General features: G+C 43.5%; 1 protein-coding gene across 1 annotated transcript in view; it reads right to left on the bottom strand.

The window, feature by feature from the left end:
* The window catches only part of LOC129341262 (connector enhancer of kinase suppressor of ras 2-like), a 531,721-nt gene that overhangs the window by 59,635 nt on the left and 445,874 nt on the right, over nt 1-26,212 (bottom strand). Inside the window, exon 15 of the mRNA XM_054996377.1 lies at nt 18,419-18,467. Within this exon, the coding sequence (XP_054852352.1) occupies nt 18,419-18,467 (49 nt within the window). The remainder of the gene's footprint in view (nt 1-18,418; nt 18,468-26,212) is intronic.

The raw sequence follows: 26,212 nt of genomic DNA, 5'->3' as shown, positions 1-26,212 counted from the left end.
AAAAGTAAGGGAGAAAAAAGATGTTGCAGAATTTAATCTCCCAGTTTCATATGTGCATTCAGCAAAAAACACTAGCCAGTTTTCTTCTTTACTTAAAACATCTATATTCTGCCTTTTTCAGCTTTATGATCCACAGGACAGCTTATAGCAATAAAAACCGTACACTTCAGAATGTAATAAAACATCACAAAGGTAGCAGCAAAAGATGACACAACAAAGCCATGGGTCACGCTAGGGATGACTGTGAATATCTCAGGCCTGTTGTTTTCAGCCCCCCAAATCCTTTTCGATTTTATTTCCCCCTTGTGTGAATCAAGCCTTTGTGCTTTTATTTTCCGTTTCATTGCGCTGATTTCCTCCCATCCAATACATGCATTTTCAACATTACATCCGACAAAGGGAGCTTTGGCTCTCAAAAGCTTATATTCTAAAAATATTGCTTGACTTTAAGGCGCTACTGGACTCGATTTTTGCTGTTGTGCTGCAGACCAACATAGCTACCCCCCCACCCACATCTACCCACCATGCTTACATTTGCATCACTGTATCAGCATTATTCTTTATATGCCTCTTATATGGCTCAATGATGTACACAGTATGTATAAACATCGTAAAAAGTATTCAAAGACTGTACAGGATGCATAGGATACAGACAAATCTGCAACATCAACAGCAAAAAGAAACAAACCTACTGACCAAAATGTTAACAAATATCAAAAGAAAATAAATATAGTAAGAAAATAAAAAGGGAACATGAATGAATGAATGAATGAATGAATGAATGAATGAATGAATGAATGAACAGGGAATATTCACACAACCCTAGGTCAAACTAATCCTCTGCAGTCTTAAATGCCCTGTGTCATAACCATGCTTTAACTTGCCTTCCAGAACTCCAGCAATAGGGTTCCCAACCTCCAGGTGGCGGCTGGATAGAAATCAGTTCGCCTGGAGAAAATGGCTGCTTTAAAGGGTAGACTCTGGCATTTTACCCCGCTGAGGTCCCTCCCTGTCCCCAAACCCCACCTTTCCCCTGCTCCACCACCAACATCTCCAGGAATTTCCCAACCTGGAGCTGGCAACCCTATACAATGTTGGAGCCAGGCAGGTGCCCCTTAGGAAGGAGTTGCACAAAGTAACCTACGGCACTCTGAATATATGAATCATGGAGAGTGAAGGCCGTTGGTCTCCTAAGCTCAGTTCTGTTTGCTCTGACTTCCCAAGGTTTTAGGCCAAGGCCCTAATTATATAATACACATTATTTGCACTGTGTCCACGTCCACTGTGAGGACTTTTGATAAGATATGCGTAGTGAATTTCCTCCTGGGAACTCAATACCTAGGTATGCAGGGTCCTTCCTGATTCAAACTGAAACCATGGTGCATGGGAGAAACACTCCTGGGAAACCACTCTTTGCTCTTTTGGGATAACCTATATGCAGGGCTTTTTTTCTGGGAAAAGAGGTGGTGGAACTCAGTGGTGGAACTCAGGACCGCACAATGACATCACTTTGGATCAGCTGGAAGAAGGGGGGGAGTTTTTTAAAGTTTAAATCGCCCTCGACGAAAATGGTCACATATAGGCAGGGCTTTTTTTCAGCGGGAACGGTGGAACGGAGTTCCGGCACTGCTTAAAAATGTTCACATGGCCAGTGGCCACATCCCCTGATCTCCAGACAGAGGGGAGTTTAGATTGCTCTCCGTGCCGCTCAGCAGCACGGAGGGCAATTTAAATTCCCCTCTGTCTGGCGATCAGGGGGTGTGGCCACCAGCCATGTGAACATTTTTAAGCGGTGCCGGAACTCCGTTCCACCGTTCCCGCTGAAAAAAAACCCTGCCTATATGTATTCTCCATCTGTACATGTGAAGCCCTCAAAAGGACAAATGGCTGCCCTTTAGGGCCATTTCAGGTCAGAAACCTATGTGAAGACTCTGTAATATCTAGTTAGGTCCAAAAATGGTACTGCTTGAGATCCTTTATTTGAAAATGCCAAGGATTCAAGTTGTTTCTCTTTCCAAAGTTTACTTTTTTAGACATAGCCACTGATTCTTCTCATTCTCTTTTAAAGAAGGGATTTCTCTTTCATTTTTCTTTGAAGGGAAATCAATGCAGTTATTACTCTTTACATAGAATTTTACTTGTTGGAACATCCTATGAAGAATTTTGAACTTTGATATATATTGCACCATTCAGAAATATTGTATTTGAATTATAAAATTGGTTACTTGTTTAGACATTAATTTGTCATCTATAGGCACAAGCACTTTATATTTATATAAGATTTTTTTAAATATAAGTAAATTATTATATTCTTAGCACTTGGCACTTTGTTTGCCTATTGCAAAAGTGTTTTTGATGTGTTGCCTTTCACACATGTAACCATGGCCGTTTCCACACGGCTTACCTTATTCTGCAAAATAGCGAAATCTCGCGCGAAATCCCGCGAGAAGACGCTGTTATCGTGCAAGAAGACTCTGTTATCACGCGAGAAGACGCGATAACAGCGTCGTCTTGCGAGATTTCACATGAGATTTTGCTATTTTGCAGAATAAGGTAAGCTGTGTGGAAACGGCCCATAACGGAATATATGCTTTTAAATATTACATATTAAGAGATTTTTTATAAATTGTATAAAATTACTTTTACTGTGGCATAAAATATTCTTTATAGTATATCACGGCAATGGTTGTTTTTTGCATTTTGCCTCTGAACATCTGCAGAGTGAAATTCCCAAATTTTGCAGAACCTTCTTTTCTACCTCTCCTCTCTCTGAATTTCACTTTAATCAAAAGAGAATTGATTAGATATGGAATCTAAATTCCTAAAAAGAGGAATCAGAATGAATTGTTGGATTTCAGGGAGAAACTGAGTAAAGAGGAATTAAGGGAATTTCTCTTATACTATTACTGTCTGATCATAAGACTTTATGCCGAGAAAGCAGGAACTATATAACTGAGTTCCAGGGTCTTGGTGCCACTAGTTTGTTTCCTAAAACCCTTTTGACTTCCTGTACAATCTAAAGCCTGGAATGGATTCAACTAATTTATTCATTTGATTATTTTGTTTTACTATAGCTAATAAGAAAGTGGATCTCTCATACTAGTTAGCAAAGGAGAAAAAACAGGCCTGTTGCAAAGCAGAATTTTCTGTACCGTAAAGGGACTTCCCAGTTGTACAAAAAATATAATTTTGCAAATGAAGCAGAAAGGGTGGAAAACATACTAAGACGTTCCATATAATAATGTGCTTGTTTCAGGTAGTACAGGATGTTGACAGAATCTGAGAGTCGGTTAAAGGGAAAACCAGAAGGTGGTAGAAAAATTGACTTGTTCAAGTTCCTGAGAGTCCATAGATTCGTGTAGGTGGAGATTAAAGGGTATGTATGCACAGGGGCAGGCTGGGAAGAAAAAAAAAAGCCCTGGAAAATGGTACTGCCCCCAAAGTGGGAGAAGGAGATACTTAGAAGGTGCCATGGTGTCTTCATTGCCTTCCCATCCAGCCCCACTCCGACATGACTCAGCCAATCTGGGCAGCACTTTTCACTTTTCATCTGGGCCGTTTCAGGCGTGATTCAGCCCAATTCGGGCCTGAAACATCCCAGATTTGGCCACTGCCAGGTGGAGAAGCACTCCCCCATGCTGCTGCAGCCCATTCCAGGCTGATTCAGGCCTGCTCTGTGCCAAATTCGGCCCAATTTGGGCTGAATCAAACCCGAATCAGGGCCCCCATGGAGCGTGGGAGCGCTCCAGGGGTGGTCACAGCCTGCGTGATGATTTCACTTCCCAGAAGTGATGTCACACTGCACAGGCTCACGCATGTGCACGAAGGAAATACTGAAAAGGTAGGCGCTGGGGCTCCCACCTCCCGCCAGGAGAACAAGGGGACCTGGCAACCCTAGGGGGAAATGCTGGAAGGCTGATCACACTGTGAAATGGTATGCGAATACTCTGCAGGGCTTCCAATGATGTCACTTCCAGTTTTCCAGGGTCTCAGCTGGGCAGATGCTTTAGGAATCAGCCTAAAACACAGCAAAAATGTTATGACCCTGAGGTCATACCTGGAAGTGACGCCATCAAAATCCCTGTGGAGCATGCACTTGCTTTGTGCACATGTGAGAGACAAGAAACTGTGACCCTGGCATAACTCCCTCCCCCAGTTTGAAGGCAGGGGGAACTGGCAATCCTGCTACAGGGCTGGCCAGAACCCACTGAGAAAAGTTCACAGAGCTATAATGGCCAATCCACCCCATGTATGTGTATATAGAACATTTCTTCTCATCCTATTCTATAACAGGAAAAGTAATGGTCAGATACCTATCATGAAGTCAGAAAAAGGGACCCAGAATAAGGGACCCACCCAGAAAAAGGGACCCATCTACCCAGACAAGACTGGGGTTTCTGTAAAGGTGGGAGGATTCATTCGTTATTAAGCTCAGGGCTCATTCCGAGGGGGAATGTGCAGGAACGCAGTTCTGGTAGTTCCCCAAAGAGGTCACATGTCAGGTGGCCATGCCCACTTGACTCTCGGCCATTTTTGGCCCATTTCAGCCTGGATTGGGGCTGAAACGGCCCAGATCGGGCCTCTGATGGGTGGTGGATCACTCTCCCACTCAGCAGCGGCCCGATCCTGACCATTTGGGGGCCCTTTTCAGCCATTTTCAGCACCTTTTTGCCATTTTGGGCCCAATTTTGGCCCTGAATGGCCAGGATTGGGTCCAAAACAGCCGGGATAGGTGATGTCAGGGGGTGTGGCATATGCAAATCAGTTATGCCAATGACACACTTCCGGTGATGGCAAGGGGCACGGCATATGCTAATGAGTTATGCTAATGAGCTATGCTTGCTAATGAATGAGTTCCTCCAGCTCTTTTTCTACGAAATGACCCCTGATTAAACTTGTCTACTTGTATGGAAAAAAGTGTCACGTCACTTTAACAGAGGCTTAATGTGAGGAAATAGGCAACTTTTATTCATTTATATCCTGCCTTTTCCCCAATGGGAACCCAAAGCAGCTTATATAATTCGCCTCTCCACCATTTTAAGGCTTAACATGATGAAATGGGAGGCTGAAGCTTTTCATGGTGTTGAAGTAAATAAACCACCCTGCTAAATAATGCTCAATTAAGCCTCTATTAAATGGACAGCATTTTTTCCCCCATGGACAGTTGGCAATCCTATTAGTTATGCAAAAAAAAGTTTCTTAATTTAAAAAAGGCTCCCCCCTCAAACTCTGATAAATACCGAGCATTGTTCTTGGAATATTAAGAATAGTTGAGTGAGTCAGTATAGAATTATTAAAGTATGGATTAGTATCTGAGAGACCCAGTTTCAAATCTCCACTCTGCCATGATCCTGGCTGGGCCAGTCACACACTTTCAGTCTAATTAACCTCACAGGGTTGGCTAGGAGGATAAAATGGTAAATGGAAAATAAGGTGTGCTGCTCTGAGCTCCTTGGAGGAAATGTGCTAGGTAGATAACGAAATGTCCTAGGTTGATAGATAAAGAAAAAATAGGAACATCACTCCCATCCTACAGTCACTTCATTGACTACCTATCAGTTACTGTGCTCAATTCAAAGTAATGGTTTTTTACATACAAAACTCTTCATGGCCTTGGCCCAGCATACCTATAGGACTCCTCCCTCCCTACATCCCTCCACGTCTCTTGCAGGTGCCAGCCTGCACATGGGCAAAATCAACAGCAGCCTGTACATGGGCTTTCTCTGTAGTGGCCCCTACCCTGTGGAACGGCCTGCCTGAGGAGGTCAGGAGGAGACCCCCCGTTCTCCTGGCTTTCTGCAAACGATGTAAAACTGAATTATTCAAAAAGGCTTATTGCTCAGATCGGAGGGCTGTGTTGTAGGGAGGGGGGTCTCAGATGCTTTGCTAATGAACTCACCCCTACGTTGCCTTACATGCTATTTATTGTGTTAAATATGTACACCTATATACTACCTGTGCTTCATGTTGTCTAATGTCAGTCCTAGAATTGATTATATTCTGTTTCAGCAATTCTTCAACTGTGTATTGGATCCTTGCTAATGCTATGTCTTTGTAAACTTGTATTTATGTATCCTATGGTATTGTTTATGGAAATGCCCTTGACACTGTATGGAAATGTCCTTGATACTGATTGTAATAATCTCACACTATATAATCTGCCTTGAGTCTCAGTGAGAAAGCCAGACTATAAATGACACAAATAAATAAATAAATAGATAAATAAATAGATAAATAGATAAATAGATAAACAAATAAATAAAATGGGGGTTGGGGTTGACCTGCTGATGCTCTCAAAGGCTTACAGAACCTGACAAAATTCAAGAAGAAATTTCAATAGTGATTTAGGACAACCCCATCTTAAGGCTTCCAAATCCCTGCCTCTTGTTCCCCTTTCCAGACACTGTTGCTGCAGTTGGTGGGGGAAAAAATCTTTTCAAAAATTTGTGTTGGGTGACAGTGTGACATCACTTCCAGGGGGATCTGGAAGTCATATCAGACCTTTCTAGGAATTTCTGGATTCCAAGAGATGCGCATCACTACTGGGTTTTCCCTGGAAGTTACATGGTGCCATTGCATATGGTGCCCCTCGTCCCAATTCGCCCAGTCTCCCTCTGGTCGCCAGGCCATGTCTGGCAATCCTCCTCCAGCTTGATATTATCATTACTTATGTACTGCCATCAACACGAATGGCACTTTAACACAGCTACAAATAAGGGAAAAAAACAAAACCATTCCCTGCTCACAAGGGCTCGCAGATCCAGAATTCAACAACTGGGGAGATGTCAGATGGGAGGGAAAGGAAGCCTGGTTCTGTGGAATGGAAGGCCTGGTTCCCACATGCAGGGGAGCAAGAAAGCAGAAAGTTGAGCTGGAAGACTAGACTGCACCACTTCAGACTGGAGGTGGAGAACTGCTTTTTGGGGATTCCTCCCATGTTCAGAATTCCTGCACAACAGAAAACCAGCACAGTGGGGGAAAAGAGAGACTTGAACCAGTCACCCTGCTGGGCTAGCTTTCTATTTGAGGGAGTTTTCATGTGAAGGAACTGGAGGCAGGAGCCCATCCCCTGCAGTCTCAAGTTGTACAGTCCACTCTGCCACATTGCTCTGTTCCCCCGTTTTTTGTGAACGAGGTCTAAGAGCCATTTTTAAAATGAACTTAACTTATTTTGAGGGCTGATAGTGGCAAAGGGAGGAGGCAATTTCCTTCCGGCTGGTTTTATTCTGCTGAAAGCAGGAATTAGACCACAGGCAATTTTAAAAGTGCTTTGGCCCAGATTCTTTCCATTACCCTGTCCCCCTGCCCTCAACAACAGCAACAAAAAAGTATTGGAACAAAGAGCTGAAAATGACACCTGGCTATTCTGTGTTATTTTAGGGCAGCGAGAGCCTTCCGTTCAGGGAAGACATTGTACGGCATTCTTCTGGCTAAAGTAACCGAGGAGAAAGCCAACAAATATCACATGTGTTCTTTTCCCCCCTGTCAGAATCTTTCCTGACGGTCTAGCCTGAAATGAGAAGTAAAAATAGCAGGCAGGTAGGAGATTGAGAAGCACAAACAATCTGTACGTATAGAGCAGAACTGTTGCGCTTACTCAAGTGCCATCAATAAGATGAAGCAATAAATCTCAGCCTGCAGCCCCAAAGAGTCAGTGACCTGTTCACAAGTGACAGAGAGCACACACCTATCTTGCATGTACATCTTTCTGTCTGTAAGAAAAAACCAACACACGTTCACTTTACAAATGAAAATTTTACCCTTGATATGTGGGGTTTTAAATCACACATTCAGCTGTACGTTTGTTAAATGTAATGTGAGAATTACTCAAACTACATATGAAGAAAAATAATATATATCCATGCATTATAACTTGTGAACAGGGCTTGTGTGGTGCTGTGGCGAGACTGTTGGCCCAGAACTGGGGAAAGCCGAGTTCCGATCCACCCTCTGCCATGAAACTCACTGGGGTAGCTTGGGCCAGACCCTTTCTCTTAGCTATATCTACTTCACAGGGTTGCTGTAAAGATAAAATGAGCAGGGCGCATATATATACTGCCACCAACTAAGGAATGGTGTGCTTGACTGCACTGTTCCAAGGGGATACTTGTAACAACTGTAAATATCTGGGGTGGCCTCCACCTTATGGAATGGCCTGCCTGAAGAGGTCAGGAAAGCTCCCACTCTCCTGGCCTTCTGCAAACTACGCACAATTGAATTATTCAGGAGGGCTTTTTACTCAGGCAATAGGGCTGTGCTGTAAGGAAATGATTCAGACAGATACTTTCAGGGCTTTTTTTCAGCTGGAACGTGGTGGAATGGAATTCCATAACCTCTTGAAAATGGTCACATGGTTGGTGGCCCCACCCCCTGATCTCCAGACAGAGGGGAGTTTAGATTGCCCTACGTGCCGGCGCAGAGGGCAATCTAAATTCCCCTCTGTCTGCAGATCAGGGGGCGGGGCCACCAACCATGTGACCATTTTCTCTGAGGGCAAGCCACTGAGTTCCACCACCTCTCCCCCCCCACCAAAGCGCTGGATACTTTGATAAAAGAGCAGGTACAGCAGACTGGTTCCCAACCCTTTTGGTATGGTGACCCTCAAGTCCAAATCTACTTTGTATGGTGACCATCCAGGGCTGGTCCAAGAGACTGAGGGGGTGCCAAATTGAAGAGATGCAGGAAGGTGGCAGATGTTGGCAAAGAGGTGAGTGGCAAGTGGCTCAGTACAGTTCATCTCCCACACTAGGTGGAGGGCAATGAAGCACTGCAGGGGGCTGGACAAGAGGTTGGACTGCTAGCTTGCACACATCACTTTTTCTTCTCCTCTCACTCTTCCATGCGCTAAACAGTTCCTGGTCATTCTCCAGCCTCCCCTCCCTTCTTCTACCTACTATCATAAAGTTAGTTGCCGGAGCTCCCCCTGCCATTATTGTTGCAAAGGGGGAGGGTAAGGCGAGAATGTGAGAAGCTAAAAAGGAAGGAGAGAAAGAAAAGGGTGCGAAGGCAGAGGCTTCACAATCCACTTTTGGGTCCCCACTCATAGGACGGGAAACACTGCTGTAGATTATACTACTGGATACTATCTGTTGCTGTAGTTGAGCAGTTTATTTTTTTGGGGGGGGGGAGGGTTGTCTACTGGAATCTCAGGTTCAATACAAATCTCCCCAGTTAAAAGATCTCAGATAGTAGGGCCACAAAAGACCGCTGCAAGGGTGTTTGTAGTGCCACTGCCTGTCGGACTAGACAGTGCTGGGCCAGGAGAACAAATTCAGTGGACAACAGTTTAATATTCAGGAAAGTTTCTCACTGCTGAACTCAAAGGCTCTCCTCTGCTGAGAACTAAGAGAGGAGGTCCTGTTCTGCACATCTGAATGTGTACAGCTGAAGGTGTGATTTAAAGCCCCACATTTATCCAGAGCCAAACTACACATTCCAAAGGACTAAATGGGACACTGGAAGGCAACGTTCTCATGCCAGCTGCTCCTTTGCAACCTTGCAAACTCTCAAAACTGGAATGGTGTAATCCAGAGCAAGTGTTACTTTTGGAATATCCTTGAAACCATTTCCTTGTGTTGGAAAGTAATTACACACCAGAGAGAACAGCTCCATAGGAACCAATTGGAGGAAATGCACGCATCAGATTACCCATTCAAAAAAATCTCCCCCCCCCCGCCCCCCCACAAAACGCACCCTCTGTGGTTCATTGTGAAAGGCTCTGAAGATGGTGATCAGGCAGGCAAAAGAGATCAGAGAAAGCCGAAGGGATTAGCATTTCTAAAAATAGGAGTTAATCAACCTCATTCTTGTTTTCCTCCTTGTGCGCTGAACAGCACATGCGATTGCATTGTTCGAAAGAAGATAATTCAGAAGGACTTTTAAAAAAAAACCTAAGCAAGTTCATTCAGAAATGAGAGATTGCCTTGGCATTTAGCTCTAGGTTAGGAAAATGCAAGAAAAATTGCTGAAACCCTTACTTTGCACAGTGCAGTATGAGCAAGCAAGGAACCATAGCTCACTGTACAGCACATGTTCAGCATGTATAAGGGCCCAGGTTCAATATAAACATCTCCAGTTAAAAAAGAAAGAACTCTACTCAAGACTGTAGACGGCCATTGCCGGACTAGAAGGATTGATTGTCTGTCTTAATATAGGATGACCTCATACGTTCACACTATGCAGACAAGCTTCCTCGGGAGGGGGTGGGCTCTCCTTCTTTGGAAGTTTTTAAGCAGAAGCTAAATGGCCATCTGACAGTAATGCTGATTCTGAGAACCTAGGCTGATCATGAGAGGGAGGACAGGAAGGGTTACACCAGTGCTTAGTTCTCATGGCCCTTCTTACATGCCCAGGGTAATGCCAATCACTATCTTGGGGTCACGTAGCAATTTTCCCCAGGCCAGTTTGGCTAGGGAATCTAGACATTTTGGGGGCATGGAGCAGGGGTCACTCTGTGTGTGTGTGTGTGTGTGTGTGTGTGTGTGTGTGTGGGTGGGTGGGTGGGTGGGTGGGCAGGGGGTGGGGGTAGTTGTGAATTTCCTGCATTTTGCAGGGGGTTGGACTAGATGAGCCTAGAGATCCCTTCCAACCCAATGGTTCTATGAGTCTATACATAGAGAAAAGGTTCCTGGTGGGCTGCTAGCAGCCCGAAGCAGAGCCAAGCCTTAGCAGGTTTGCCTTCATCACAGGGCCACGAGGCCACATGGCTCAGACCTTTCGGGATCAGTTTCCACCAACCAGTTGCCTCTTCCTGCGCTGCTGTCAGTTGGTGGTGGCACAGGAGGCAGCCACAGGTGGGCTGAGGACACTGCTGGCTAGGTCAGAGCTGAAAGAACCCTGCAGGGCTGGCTTGTAGCTTGGCAGGGGCTGCTCAGCTTGGCTTTCTCCCGGCCGATTTTAACTCCCCAGTCCAACCATGATTATGCAGAATGCATAGCTTCAAAGTAATATAGGAAACAGGAAGAGTGTCTGAGGCTTGGGCTTGTTGATGCCTTCTTCAAAACCACAGCCTGTAGCATATCATCTACTTCTGTGTCTTTTGTGCCGGATGTTGAGCATGTGGTTTTTGGTTCCCACATAGCTTATAGGCCAACTGCTTGGCATCATGTGCTCCCTTCTCTGTCGTACCTACAGAACTACGTGGGCAGCCTATGTTTGGATTCATCATTATGCTGCAGGGTAAAAGCCAACCATTCAGGAGCCACTGATGTGATACATGTAGTTAGAATTTCCACAGGTGACAAGAAATGGCACATTCCTGCCTTCAACTTTTAAAACTTTCCTGCCACTCATAGCTTGGTGGCTTTCTCCTTTTCAGCACGTTACGGGACACTAGCAGTTTAGCAAATTTAACAGGGGGAGGGAGAGAAGCAGATCACAAAGGTTTATAAGGACAGGAAAAATAATGGGGTCTTCTTGACCATGCTCATATGCAAATAGGACAATATACGAGATAGGGCAACAGTTTTCAGTATTACTGGTGCAGCTGTAGCGTGGTGGTTAAGTGGTTGGACTACAAATCAGCACTCTGCTGATTCAAATCCCACTACTGCCATGAGCTCAGTAGGTGGCCTTGGGTGAGCCACTCCTCTCAGCCCCAGCTCCCCAGCTATATTGCGGAGATTGTGATAACACTGACTTTGTTCACCACGCTGAGTGGGGCACTAATCTGTCCAGAAGAGCGGAATAGAAGCAGAGTTGTTGTTGTTGTTAAATGCATGTACCCCCCCCCCAACAACAAAAAAGCAATTTTGCTATAACTGTACACATGACTGCAACAAAATGCAGTCACCTTGAAGACTGTATTTGGGTGCAGAAATGTTTTAGATAAATAAATAAAATTATTTCATCATGATTGTTTGCAACACGTAGGTGCACATACTTATATCTCTAAAATGCTGCATAACAATAATCTCAACACAGTCAATGCATTTCATCCCATCAAAGAAAAAGATTGCTTTTTTGCAGTGTTTTATCATTGGGCATGTGTGCACACGCACACACACACTAGCAACACAGGGGAATTTTCTTTGACTTTCCTATAGGTAATATAAACATGCAAAGTGTAAAGTGAAAACCAAACCTATAAAAATCCAATCCCCCCCTGTTCTTTAGCATAAGAGTATGCGAAGTTTCAGATTACATGGAAAAGTTCTATGATTTTGAAGATATCCATATGCTCCAGTGAAAGATGCAACATTTTTAAAAAACCTGTAACCACATGTGGTCTGTTATGCTCAGTATGGTCATCTAGGGGCAAGTCAGCTAAGGCTTGTAACACCTATGTTACAAACCAGTTTCAGGTCTGTTCAATTATCATACCCCCTGCCCAAGGAATTCTAAAATTTGTAGCTCTCTGAAGGAATTCGTGATACTCAGAAAAGATAATTTCCCATTCATCCTGTAGGACCAAGCTTCAAGCTGCCTTAATGGGGGACAATATATCCCCAAGAGAGTTGAATAACTACCATCCAGTCACAAATGTATCATTCTTGAACAAGGTGATCAAACAGGTGGTGGCTGGCCAGCTCCAAGGATTCCTGAATGAAGCAGATTGTTTGGATCCATTCCCATCTGGTTTCAGGCCTGGTTATGGGATTGAAATAGTCTTGGTCACCCTGATGGGTAACATGTGCTGGGAGACTGGGGAAATGTGACCCTATTAATTCTCTTGGACCTCTTGGCAGTGGCAGCCAAGAACCTTCTAAACCACCTTTTGGGATTGGGATTGGGAGGCACTGTTCTGCAGTGGTTCCAGTCCAACCATGAGTGTAGGTTTCAGAATGTGGTGTGGGTGACTGCTGCTTTGCCCCTCGACATTTGGCCTATGTGATGCCCCAAGATTCCATCTTGTCCCCCATGCTTTTCAACATCTATGTAAGCTCACTTGGAGAGGTCAACTGGAGATCTTCCACTACCAGGAGATCCCAGGGAGGCTGTGAAACTATGAACAGGTGCCAGGAGGCAGTTTTGGAGAGGATGAAAACTAATAAACTGAAACTTAATCCTAACAAAATGGCAGCGCTACTATTGGAAGGGGGGGATCTAATCAAGAGCCAGTTTGGTGCAGTGGTTAAGAGCGCAGGACTCTAATCTGGAGAACCTGGTGTGATTCCCCACTCCTCCACTTGAAGCCAGCTGGGTGACCTTGGATCAGTCACAGCTTCTAGGAGCTCTCTCAGCCCTACCCACCTCACAGGGTGTTTGTTGTTGTGGGGATAATGATAACATAGTTTGTAAACTGCTCTGAGTGGGTGTTAAGTCATCCTGAAGGGCGGTATATAAATCAAATATTATTATTTGAATTATCCAAAACACAATCAATAATTAGCCAAGGTCACATGTTATTATTAACTGGCCTTGCTAAGCTGATACAAGTTTCCGCTGGAGACCTAAGTATCAGCCAGATATCAGCGTAATATGTACTCTGTTCCAAGTAGCACTGTCTTTTGCAGTTCTATAGGTGTTATGTCAGAAAGCTGCTGTTATAACTAGAGATGGGCACGAACAGCAATACGAACTAAAAAAGCCCACGAACAGCCCAATCTGCTGTTTGCGAACAAGCTGTTCATGAGGCCCCATTCTAAACGAACAGGTGGTTGTTGCAAGCCTCCTTCGTTGCTGTTCATTGCTGTTCGTCAAGCCAGACAAACCTGCAATCAATTTCCATGGTAACTCAGGCAGGGATTGTCTGAACTCTTTCTGAACTCCTGCTGTTGCCCTGGAAACCCCAATCTAAGCCCAATTTAGCTTGATAGGCAGGTCTTCCTTCCTGTGTGTTTCTCCCTCATTTCCCTCTTGAGAGTTCCTCCACCTCTTTTCCCAGAAAAAAAACCCTGGTGGCAGAAGGCAGTACTTAGGGTATGCTGGCCCCAAGCTGTTGGGCCTGGAAACAAATTGGGATTCAGTATAGATAGAACAAAACTGGAGCGGTACGGTCCCTACTATCCACTCCAGTCAGCATTCTGGCTGCAGCTTTCTGTACCAAATGTAGCTTCTGGATAGTCTTCAAGATCAGCCCCATGAAGACCAATAGTGCTTGAAATTATTTTCAAGCACTATTGCCGAGTATTTTCAAGAGGTTCCGTAACTCCATTCCACCGCATTCCCCCTGAAAAAAGCCCCCATTCACTCTGGTCATTTTCAGACACCCTGCTTTGGGTGTCCCACCATATGAGGTCAGACAAGCAGCAACGTAAGAAAAGGCCTTCTCAGTTGTGGCAGCCAAACTTTGGAATGCTCTCCCTAGGGAAATTTGCCTGTCCCCTTTTATTGCAGCCTTCTACCAGCAGGTGAAGACTTTTTTAGTTGGGCATACCCCCAATAACTGTTGTTGGCCCTTCTTCCTGTTCTTGATGTTGTGTGTTTGTCTGTGTTTGTGTTTTTATTGAATTATTTTTATACAGTTTTTAATGTTGTTTTAAATTTAAATTGTTTAAAATGTTGTTCGTTTTGTAATGTTTTAACGTTTGCCACCTTGGAGACCCTATTTGAGTTGAAAGGCAGCATACAAATGTTTTAATGTTAAAAATAAATAAGTAAAATATCCGTGGCAATATCCTGACTTAAACAACAAGAAGAACACAAAACCTTGGAAATCTGTGAATTTGTTCACAGTGGGGCTGATGTATGTTCAGCTCTCACTGTCTGTGGTATGTGAGAAAGAGTAAAAAACCCCTAGCCCTTACTCTGCTGCAAACAGCCCCTTCCATCCAAGTAGCATTTCAGTTTTAAAACATTTTCTGGAAGACTCACAATGAAATCCTAAACAGAGTTACTCCAGTCTAAGCCCGTTGAAATCAGTGGGCTTAGACTGGAGTAACTGTGCTTCGGATTTCATTGTCAGTCATGTAATGTGCCCATCTCTAGACATGTGCCACTGAGGGATATAATAATGAGCAGGACTCTGCTTGAGCTTCTGTTGCTATTGAGGCTGGGGAAGAAGGGGTTAAAGATGGTCTCTTAGCTTCCCCGTTGGAGTGAGTGGATGTTGCTAAGGTCCTTTTAGACCAAAATCTGGCTCTTATTACAAACTAGCTGTTGACCTTGGAAATAAGCTACACATGACAAACTTAGAATCATCTTACGGAAGAGTATGATCAATTTCTGGACTCATCCTTTGGCTTTTTGATAATCTTCCTGGTTGATGATACCCACTATTAACTTTTAGGTAGACAAAAAGGATTGCTCCTAAAGTACCCAAAGTACAACTTTTAAAAAAGCATTATCTCCGTTGACAGAACGGATTTGCATAAATAAATGACAACTAATACTTTCAGATGTCAAAGATTACTCAGCGCCTGTCAGAAGCACCATAAATCAGTTCTTAAGAAAAAGGAATGTGATCTGCAGCTGCATGAGAAGTTTGTGCCTCATTTCAAGCCTTGAATGTCTACCTAATTGCACTCTTTGCTACAAAATGTTGCTCCCGGTTACTCAGAATACAGTTTAAAATTCAAGTAATGTGCTAGAATGGCAATGGGGCTGCTCTGCCTTCTGTTCAGAGTGTTTGGCAGTTTGGCTAATTATCACGTATTCACTCCATGAAGAATAGCCTGAAGGAAGCTGAAATTTTTAAGCAGGCAGGCAAGCAGCAACGTTCAGCTTGTAAACCTGCGTGGCCTGCTTTGACTGCTTCCAAGAGCATATGCATGAAGATATGTAAAGAGCTGAATTATACCCAGGGAAACCGCTGGGGAAAGCCTCTTGAAAGCGAATCCACGATAAGGGAGATACTGCACAGATCGACACAGATCTATCAGTTGAGCAGGTTGGGTTCCAGATATTACTGGGTCTGTTTACCAGGGACCAGGGCTTTTTTTTCAGCGGGAACGCGGTGGAACGGAGTCCCGGAACCTCCTGAAAATGGTCACATGGCTGGTGGCCCCGCCCCTGATCTCCAGATAGAGAGGAGTTTAGATTGCCCTCCGTGCCGCTTGCGGCGCGGAGGGCAATCTCAACTCCCCTCTGTCTGGAGATCAGGGGGCGGGGCCACCAGCCATGTGACCATTTTCTCCGAGGGCAACCCACTGAGTTCCACTACCTCTTTTCCCAGAAAAAAAGCCCTGCCAGGGACAGACTCTATTTTCTGACTCTGACCCATGGAAATTTCTTTTCTTATCTCTAACTGAATATTGTTACTATCTTGTAGTAAGAGTTACTCAATATCTTGTCTTTCAGAGTTCCATTTCTTTCTCAGGGTCTCCAAGTTCAGCCTTTAAGTAGGCAGGTGCATGCACACGGACACTATGCATCACAGCACTATGCACGTATTGTAAGACGACTTACTGACTTCTTTCTCTTCTTCTCAGACATAAAAAGGGAATGAGAGATGCATGGTTGCATCAGGATTCTTTTCTGTGGTGTTTTGCTGAAGCACAAATCGCACAAAAGAAGGTTAAATGCAACTGGATTTGGGAAGCAATTCTAGACTGAATTCTGGGAAATTATTTCTTGTGTGGAGAATGTGAATAGAGAGAAATTATTCATAAAATTAAAACCGAGTGCTATGCTATTAAATTGAAAGTGAAGAAAGATCTAAGCAATTAAACTAAAGCAACAAGTGATCTCGACAGGAAGACCAATATAGCTGATGCAACATTCTTCAGAAAGTTCTAACACATTTTGAAGTTGTGGAATGCTTTGGAGTACGTATGAAAATCTTTCATGCGTGATTAGCTGCGGAAGAGAAGAATGGTTGATACAGCTAGAACTTTATAGAGATGTTAAAAAAATGATTGTATCACTTAAATGTAGTTATGTAGATGTTACTATGACACATATTCATATAGGGGTAGCTTTGATCTACTTAAAACTTCTACAGAATGAGTACACTTGGAATTTTCTTGTAGTGTATGATTTGTCCTCACCGTATTGTTAGTTCAGGACAAAAAAAAAGTTTCTTGATACAACTCATACTTCACTCCAATGTGAAGATTCCTTAGGCTCTAACAAGACATCTTCCCAGAGGTTTGTAAAGGTAATACATGGCTGTACACAATCCTGATTTGGACTAATTTTTCCATCACCACATGATTTTGCATATGGAAACCAGCCACCCACTATGCTGTTGTAACCCTGGCTGGGAAAAAAACAGGCAACAGTCTTTGCCTGTCTTTTTTCTTTACAAGGTTAACTGCAGCATGTGGGGATTTAGACAAACAAAACATGCAATGATTGAAGGACTGACACATACACCCCTCCACAAACATACAGTGGTGCCAATCTAAACCGAGACCTGGCATTTGATTTTTTTAAAATGTTGCAAAGATCTAGTCACGGATCTTCTAGTATCATTTGTAATTTAGCTCTCAGGGCCAGTTCACACATTACAAAGTCACACATGGTTGCCACAAGGACTTTGGGCTAGATGAGCACCTGGAATTCTTTGCTAGAAACTCAATTTCCAGGTATGCATGGGCCCCATTCAAACTGAGACTATGGCACTGGAGAAAAGCATTTGGCATTTCCCCCATGCCCCTTTCTGGACCTGAAACTGCCACGAGGAGTCACTATATACCAAACTAGTGAAATATAATGTGTCACCATTAGTACATGTAGGTTTTCTCTGTGGAAAAATACACGCTTCCCCTGGGTCATTTCAAATTGGGGAAAAGAACACAGGGAGAGGGAGAAGGCTGAAGTTCTTTTATCCTTGTGCACCTTGGTTTCAACCCCAACTGTGCCTGCACGTGCCTGATAATCAGGGCTTTTTTTCAGCTGGAACGTGGTGGAACTGAGTTCCGGCACCTCTTGAAAATGGTCACATGGCTGGTGGCCCCGCCCCCTGATCTCCAGACAGAGGGGAGTTTAGATTGCCCTCTGTGCCGTGGAGCGAGTCTGGAGATCAGGGGGCGGGGCCACCAACCATGTGACCATTTTCTCCAAGGGCAACCCACTGAGTTCCACCACCTCTTTTTCCAGAAAAAAAAGCCCTGCTGATAATTAAGTTCCCAGCAGAAAACATCTATAGAGAGTCCACGTGGAGGACACTTGGACTTTTGTAATGTGCAAAAAGGCCACTAGGTGGCTTTTAAAAAGAATTATACAAATTCATGAAGTGGTCTAATAATGTCTTTTTGTCCTACGAGCTGAATGGAATTTCCATATTCTGCGGCCTTGTGATTACCAGATGCTGGAAAGTGGCTTTCTTCCTCATCATATCCTGTTTATGAGTTTCTCCAAAATGTCTACTGCAGGAAATAGTGCCTGTCTCGGTGGGTCTTTGGTCCAGTCCAGCAAGACAGTTTGTACAGTTCATTGGCATAAACGGGAAAACTGGCCTTAGCCCTTGCATAGAAAGAATCTACTGATACGTCTGATATATCCATTACTGTTCTTAAAAATAAAAAAAAAGAAAATGAGAAAAGACAGAACAAGACCTTTGTTAGATCGCTACAACAATTGAGCTGGGATTTACCTTCCTCATTGATGCGCCCCCTTGACGCTCGACAGCAGAACTTGCATATCTAGAGTGAGATGGAGAAAAAAGTGTTTATAAACTCACACACACACAAACTGAACAAATGCTAAATACAGTCTATGCTTTCCACGAGGGTCTGCAGATTTACATGCCTTCTCCGGGAGCTTAGTTGCCTCTCTTCACACAGACATTCTCCCAAAAGGATGAATGAAACGACCACTTCCTTGGGTAAAAGAAGATGAGCGTCGCTAAAGCTTTCAAGTTCCTTAAATCATTGCATGCCACTTCTGTTTAGGTTACAAAAAAAACATAAACCAAAATCTCTCTTCTGTCAAAACGATTGCTTAAGAAAAAGTGAGGAAATTGGTGGGGTGTGTGTGTGTAAACTGGTTCTTGGGAGAGCATCTGGTTTCACAATCCTCAAAGCTGATTATCTGGTTGCTATTAATGCAAGCATAAGGGTGGTGGGGGTAGTGGGGCTGGACAGGTGGACAGCAATCATCCCTAGACTGCTTTCTAAGGCATTTCTACTCCGAGGCATTTCTACTCCTGAAGCTAAGGTCTGGCCCCATAAGCTGCCTGGACAGGAGGGGTCATGATGACGGAGCCATGCATAAACTGTAATACCTACACTCCAACTGCCCCTGTTTACCAAACAAGTCCCCTATTTTCTGCTATCTGTCCCTGGGAAATCAATGACTTCATTTTGTCTTTTGGGCATGCCCAAACATTTTATAGTCTGAGATGTTCAAGTTGTCTTTGTTTTGGCTGTGGCTCCTTCCAAAGGATCTTTAAAAGCGAAATCTCTGGATGGGGGGTTGGTTGGATGCATTTATTCACTAGCACATATGCCTGTGCTACAGCATGTACACTTATTTTCTAGCTATACATCACGTTTTCTTTTATCATCATTTTTAAATACTCCCCCTGCCGCTTTCCAAAAGCAGTTGCTGGAGATTTTATTTTTCTTTACATAATTTATACCTTTCTCCCTTCATCAGGGCCACCATAATTTTTTTAAAAAGGGGAATGGCATGGGGGAACAGGCATTTTAACTTAGGGTTGCCAGACCCCCCTGTTAACCTGCAGAGATTGGGGGGACTTACTGGGTGACTGGGAGCTCACTAGTGATGTCATCAAATCGCTGACAATGTGCTGATGTCACTCTCACGCACCTGGAAGTCACATCAGTCTGTCACTGAGGGATGCTGGGGACGCTCTGGTCCTCTTAATTCCTCCCATTTTCTCTTGGAAAAAAGAAAAGCTGCCTGTACCCTTGCAGGGGAAAAATTTCTTCAGTGACATCACAAGTAACTTAGGATTGACTTTTTTCAGCAGGAAAAGAGCATGGGAGAAAAGAGTTAAAGAAAGAGCCCCCTCTTCCTCCTGCTGTTTTCTGCCTTGAAAAAGCAGCCCTGTAGCTGCATTTTGAAAGGGGGGGGGCTTTTAAAACAAACATGGACGAAAACTTAACGTGTAGTTCTTGACTTTAACTCTGCCTGAAGCATATACATTGCTATTTCACAAGAGTGAGCCGTTAAAGTACGTTTTGACTGGCTTTTAAAACATTGTAGAACAATTATGTTTTCCTACTATATCATTAAGCACAGGAACAATGGCTTTTAAATCACTGGAGAGGATACTACATAATAAATGAATACAGTATACAGCAAGTAGAGAGCAGCCAATAGCAATATGTAATAGTGTGCGTGCATGTGTATGTGGTTTTGGGCAGGCACTAAGGCAACAGGCCTTGGTACAAAAATAGAGGAGTTAAACAAGTGGTGAAAAAAGTGAATATTGATTCACTGAAGCGACCCAAGTTACTATTTCTGATAGCAAGTATTAAAGCACTTTTTCTGTTAACTTTCTATTATGTTATCTCCACATTCTGCTAAAGAGCTCAGGGAGCATACATAATGTCTCCTTCTGCATATTAGCCCCACAACAACAGCCCTGTGAGGTAGGCGATGCTGAGACAGAGTGCTTGGCTCAATGTCACCCAGTGAAATTTACAGTTGACTGGGGATTTGCACCTGGGACTCCCCATCCTAGGCTGACCTCTGTATTACGGTGGCCCATATTCAGAGGAGGTCAATAAAAGAGAAGTAGGAAGTAGAGCTACATCTTATTTCCCCATATTTTGAGTTCTTCTGGAGAAGAGTACCTTTGGGCTTCAAAAGATTCAAGCCTAGAAGACATAGGACTGCTTCAATTATAATAAATATCATTTTTTTCCAACTCCTTGTTGCCTCTTTTTTGTGATTTGGAGTTTGACATCCCTCCCCCATTTTCTCCTGTTACAAATATGCCCTCTCTTTTTATATATAAGATGCTGGAGGATTATGTCACTCTGAACTCCTCAGAAAAAAACATGAGGTAAGAGAAATCAATCAATTCTTTCAAATGACTGTCTCTTTCACCTGTTCCAGCCCGCTCTGTTCCTCTCAGACTGCCGTCTATTTATAGCAGAGGCCTTTTCAATATGAGCACCTTGCTCCTTGCTGCCCCTCAAGTAATTAAAGAGTCCAGTTACAATAAATAGCTGTACACTGGAAGCTTGTCTGAGGTAAAACAACTGTGGAAGTTGTATCACCTACAGTGTTGAAAATAACTGACTTTTCAGGCATCCTGAAATGAAAGTCTAGAAGATGTAAATACTTTAAAACATCTTAGATCACTTAATTTTAGATTTATAAAAGGACCTTTTCCGCAGCGGTATTGTAACCTCACTCTCAAGAACGGTCAGCTTCACTCCTAGCCAAACAAAGATGGTTTGTATTTCTTAAAGAATGTTCCTGTTATCTTGACTGTCGTCATTGGAATGGCAGTAGTTATAGGCCTATATATACATCTGTTTATAGATCTCTCCCTCCCTCTCTCTCTTTGTCTGCTCTGTGTTGTTTTAGTTGACATTTTGGTATCATTAACTTTCTCTAAGCTGCTTCAAAGATGATAACCAAAAAAGGTGCATGCAAATGCTAAAAAGTATGTTAAGAAAACAAAATTTAAAAACAGTTGCCTGACTTTAAGGGCTTATCTGTCACATTTTTATCCCTCCAAAGACCTAGGGTAACAGGTGGTTCTTAGAGTTGCTAACTTCAAGCAGGAAAATTCCTAGAGATTTGGGGGGGGCAGAGCCTGGGGAGGGCAGGGTTTGGGGAAGGGAAGGACCCCAGTGGGATATAATGTCATAGAGTCCACCCTCCAAAGCAGCCATTTTCTCCAGTGGAACCGATCTCTGTCCTCTGGACAGGATAGCAATTGTAATTCTGAGAGATTGCTAGGCTCCCCTGGTGGCTGACAACCCTATGATGGTTTGCTCTTCTTTTTTATTTGTTTAAATATATAAACCCCATTTTTTACCCCATTGGGGACCAAAATTAACTTTACAACACTGTTCTCCCCTCCTCTATTTTATCCTCATAATAACATTGTGAAATGTGTTAGGCTGAGAGAGATAGACTAGCCTCGGGTCACCTCAAGTTTCCATGGCAGAACAGGAATTTGAACCTGGGTTCCACCACTACTACATCATGCTAGCTGTCAACATGTCCACCGTGTAGTTTAGGCTGAGAAAGAGTGAGCTTTGTGACTGTAGGCATTTGAACCCAGATTGCTTTAGTCTTACACTCAATTGTGTAAGACTACTATTACTATATGTAGCTTGAGTCTAGGTCTGTGCTGCACTTTTCTGGGTTTCCCATAACCTGGAAAATGTGGCTGAAAAGTTGCAGCCATTTGTGGAGTCTCTTTTTTCTAAATCGGTGCAGATAGACCCCAGAAGCCAGTCTTTCATCTGGGTTTGTGGTTTCCCACACACGGAGAGGCAGGGATGGAGATTTGGAATGCATCACCACAAGGCAATGTATCTCCACAGACAATGCTGGCTCTCTGGAGATCCTTTGAGGGAACGCTGCCTTCAGGCCAAAGTCAGCAGCTATATTGGACTGGATGGGCCCATATTTGTTCAGTGTGTCACCTGATCCCTACTGAGTTTATAGCTGCCGTGTTGCCCTCCAGCCCTCTGCAGTAAAGTACAACAGGAGACACACTGGAAGCTCTTCCTTGAGATGACTGACCACAGTTGCACTTAAAATCTCCATTTTGATTCTGTTTCTCAAATGTGGAAATTCAGTCATGATTTTTTAAAAAAAAATCTTGTTCCACTTTCATTTCTTGCACTGCAGTTTCCCCCTGCACACATCTTTCTACCTTATTTGTAAATCAATAAACCAGAATGAAGCATCATTTGCAGAAACAACATGTAAACACTGCATATGAAAACCGTGTAACATGAGCAAGCAGTGCACGACGAACTAGGAAACCAATACAGAGCACTGGAGAATCAACAAAATTGACAAAAATATAAAGAAATACAAAAAAGAAACAAAGTTAGGAATGTTTGCCTGCCCCCTGCCTGGGGTAGTAGTAGCCCTGGTTTGAGTCCCCTGGCACCATACATAATTCTGCAGCAGCACAGGGCTGCCTCTGCATCTAATTAGATCCATTCTTTTCATGAAAAATCCCTTGGCCAGTTTTAGTTGTTTAAGTACACAAAATACTAGGGATTTGTTTGACTTGATGAGATTGGCAGGTCCCACTTTGTCAGGTGAGAGGAACTCCACAGGCATTCCCTTTCCTCTTGGCTGTCCGGTGTCATCAAGCTTCACACATTTTTGCGAGATTGTATAAACTGCTAGACAGTTGATGTCTCCCTAATGGGCCATTCAGCAATTCATTCCCTGGCTTTATAGCTGCAAAGATAACTATTTTGGCAGGGCAAATGTTGACACCAGTTGTGACCCTTGGCTCCTACAGCTTTCAGTCCCAGAGAATAATAATAGTGTATCAAGAGAGCAAGTGTTGAAACGTGCCAAAAATAGGTTCTGTTTGGTCTCCTTTTTCACAGCAAGACACCATACATGACTTTTCCCTCTCTGACAAAAAAGTCAGACACAATACGGAACAGAAAGTGCTACAAATGATTTGGAAGTACAGAAAGAAAAGGAAGACCTTATAGGTCAGCAAGAAAAACAGACAAGCCCTGATATTAGACTCCTGGCGAATCATAATATCAGTTTCATGAATTCCAGGAGGGTAGCCACGTTAGCCTGCTGTAGCAAAATAAACCAAGGCTCCCATGGAACCTGCAAGACAAAGGATAAAATCTTTCTCCATGTGGGCACAATGGTTCCATGCGGGGTAGGGATGTAATTTCAATATTTTCAGCTGTGCTGTTTCAACCTGGAAACCACCATTGCCATTGAAATAGAAGCCATGGTTCTTTACTCCACTGTGTTTCCTGTTGATTTCTCACCAAATTATCCTCATAAAATTGGAAATGTATAAATCATGTTTCTACATTCTACATTCTACATATACATCAGGGGTCCTTAACCTTTTTGAGCCTGTGGGCACATATGGAATTCTGACACAGTGTACTGGGCACAACAACAAAATGGCTACCACAAACTGGTTGCTGCACAAGCAAACTTGTGCAGGCTTACTGGGAGGAAGAGGTGGGAGGAAGAGGACTCTCTCTGTTACTTGCTCACCCCTCCCCTCCCGCTTCCTGTCTCACCTCCCATACCTCTTCAGTTGAAATTCAATGTTCAGTCACCAGAACCCTGTTTTACTCCCCTTTCCTGTCCACAGCAGGTACAAGGAAGAAGAAAATGCAGATGCTCCAAAGAAAGAAAGAAAGAAAGAAAGAAAGAAAGAAAGAAAGAAAGAAAGAAAGAAAGAAAGAAAGAAAGAAAGAAAGAAAGAAAGAAAGAAAGAAAGAAAGAAAACTACTGCCTTTTATGACAGTAGCATCAATTCCTCCAATCTTCACTCTCATCTCAGACCTATTTATATGCCTAGCAACTAACATGTCTCGCTTTAAGAGAAGATACTGTCATGCTTCAAAGATAACTTACTACTATGGCCACAGGCATGGACTGAGTAGAATTGAAGGGTAGGAGGCAGGTGACAGAAGGCTGCCAATGTGGCTGGGGTAAAGGGCACATGTTGGAGCTAGGAAATAAAAAAAGGTGGGATAATTGCCATTGGCACTTGCCTACCAGTTGTGACCCATTTCCATGCACAATTCCACATTTAATTTTTTTTTTTAGTGTAGCACAGGTTATGCTCACACGTATGCACCCTTTTAATATAATGCAGAAGAACTCAGCTCTCTATCAGGTCTGCACCCCTGCTGCATGTGCCATGGCTATTGCAGGTACCACCGCCACACTCATCTCCAAGCAGCTCCCTTCAGTTGGGTAGAGGAATTACTCCTCATGGCAAGGACAGAAGCCCTGCCACTCTGGGTGGATAGCATACAACAATCTGCTATTGTGTGACGTAGCATCAGGACATTGTGTGAGAAACTGGTGCCTGATGGACAGAAATCCAAAAGGAGGTTTGTACATTTTTGCCTTCCGATCCTATTTCAGAATGCCCTAGGGCTGCTAGAAATCTTGTTTCGCCCAGCCAGGGAGTTTTTCTGCTCTCTCTGGTCTATTTCTGTAACCATGGCTCTGACCCATCTGGAACCTGTCAGTTTCAATGATGTACCTCATTGCTTTTGATCAACCTACACCTGCCCTCTTGACCAGAGAAATCCTGCTGAGGAAAAGGTTTACTGCATGTCAGGAAGTGGGAATGTGCAACAGAACCTTTGCAGGGTGATTGCATGAATCATTTCGGCAGTGTTTCTGTAAAGAAGCAGACCCTCTTTGCTAGCAGATTGTTAAAGAGAGTAAACCACGCACAGATGACAGGATGCCTCTAGGAACATGGTTCACTTGTCTGGTATGTAGAATGCATCTGAGCAGGAATAGGAAATATAAGCATAACAAAATTCACACACACAAAAGCCCAGAAAGGGGCTGAAAAAAGCGTGCATTTTGTAACCAAAGGACAATACCGCAAGTATTTTGGCACATCTATTTATTTAACTAACATATTTTTAACAGACTTCTTGGCTGCACAGGAAGAACGATTTGAATCAACACAACTGAAAACAAAACCAAGCAGTCATCCATCAGCAAACTCTTAATTAAAACTAAAAATCAACCTAATTTTTATCTCTGCTCCCTCCAAGGAGTTCAGGGCAAAGTACAGTTTTATCCCGGTGAGGTACGTTTGGCTGAAAGAGAGGTTATGTGCATATGACTGGTCCAAGATCATGCAGTGAGCTTTATGGCGGAGCAGGGACTTAAAGATGGCTCGCACTTCTGGAAGTCCAGCATGTGAGCCATGAGGCTTCCCTGGCTCTCAAAATGCCCTCACAATCACAAATGTCCTCTAGAAAAGAGTTATCTGAGCAGAAACCTGAGCACCAAGATAACAACGACAACGATGATATGATGATGATAATGATAATAATAATAATAGTAATAATGATGATGATGATGTTATTGTAGTCCACTAGCTGTTTGAGCTAGAATCACGGTCGTCATCATCAACATCAACATCACCACCACCATCATCAAGATGCCCTCACAGAGCCACCAAGTCAGCCAACAATTTTAAAACATACCATTTTAAGTGGCTGGGTTGCTAATCAGTGCTCTGCTAGTTCAAATCCCACTACTTCCACGAGCTCAGTATGTGGCACCTGAAGCAAGGCCTCCAAAGATGACCTCAGTAGTCAAGTCATAAGAGAATAGGAGGCCCTTCAGGTATGTTGGTCGCAAACCCTACAGGGCATCGAAGGTCAGCACCAGCACATTGAATTGTGCCCGGAAACAGATTGAGAGCCTGTGTAGATGAGCCAAGACTGGAGAGAGATGCTCCCTG

The sequence above is a fragment of the Eublepharis macularius genome, chromosome 13, assembly GCF_028583425.1.
Source record: "Eublepharis macularius isolate TG4126 chromosome 13, MPM_Emac_v1.0, whole genome shotgun sequence".
NCBI lineage: Eukaryota > Metazoa > Chordata > Lepidosauria > Squamata > Eublepharidae > Eublepharis > Eublepharis macularius.
Note: the sequence above shows the minus strand (reverse complement) of the source record. Positions and strands in the feature narration are given on the sequence as shown.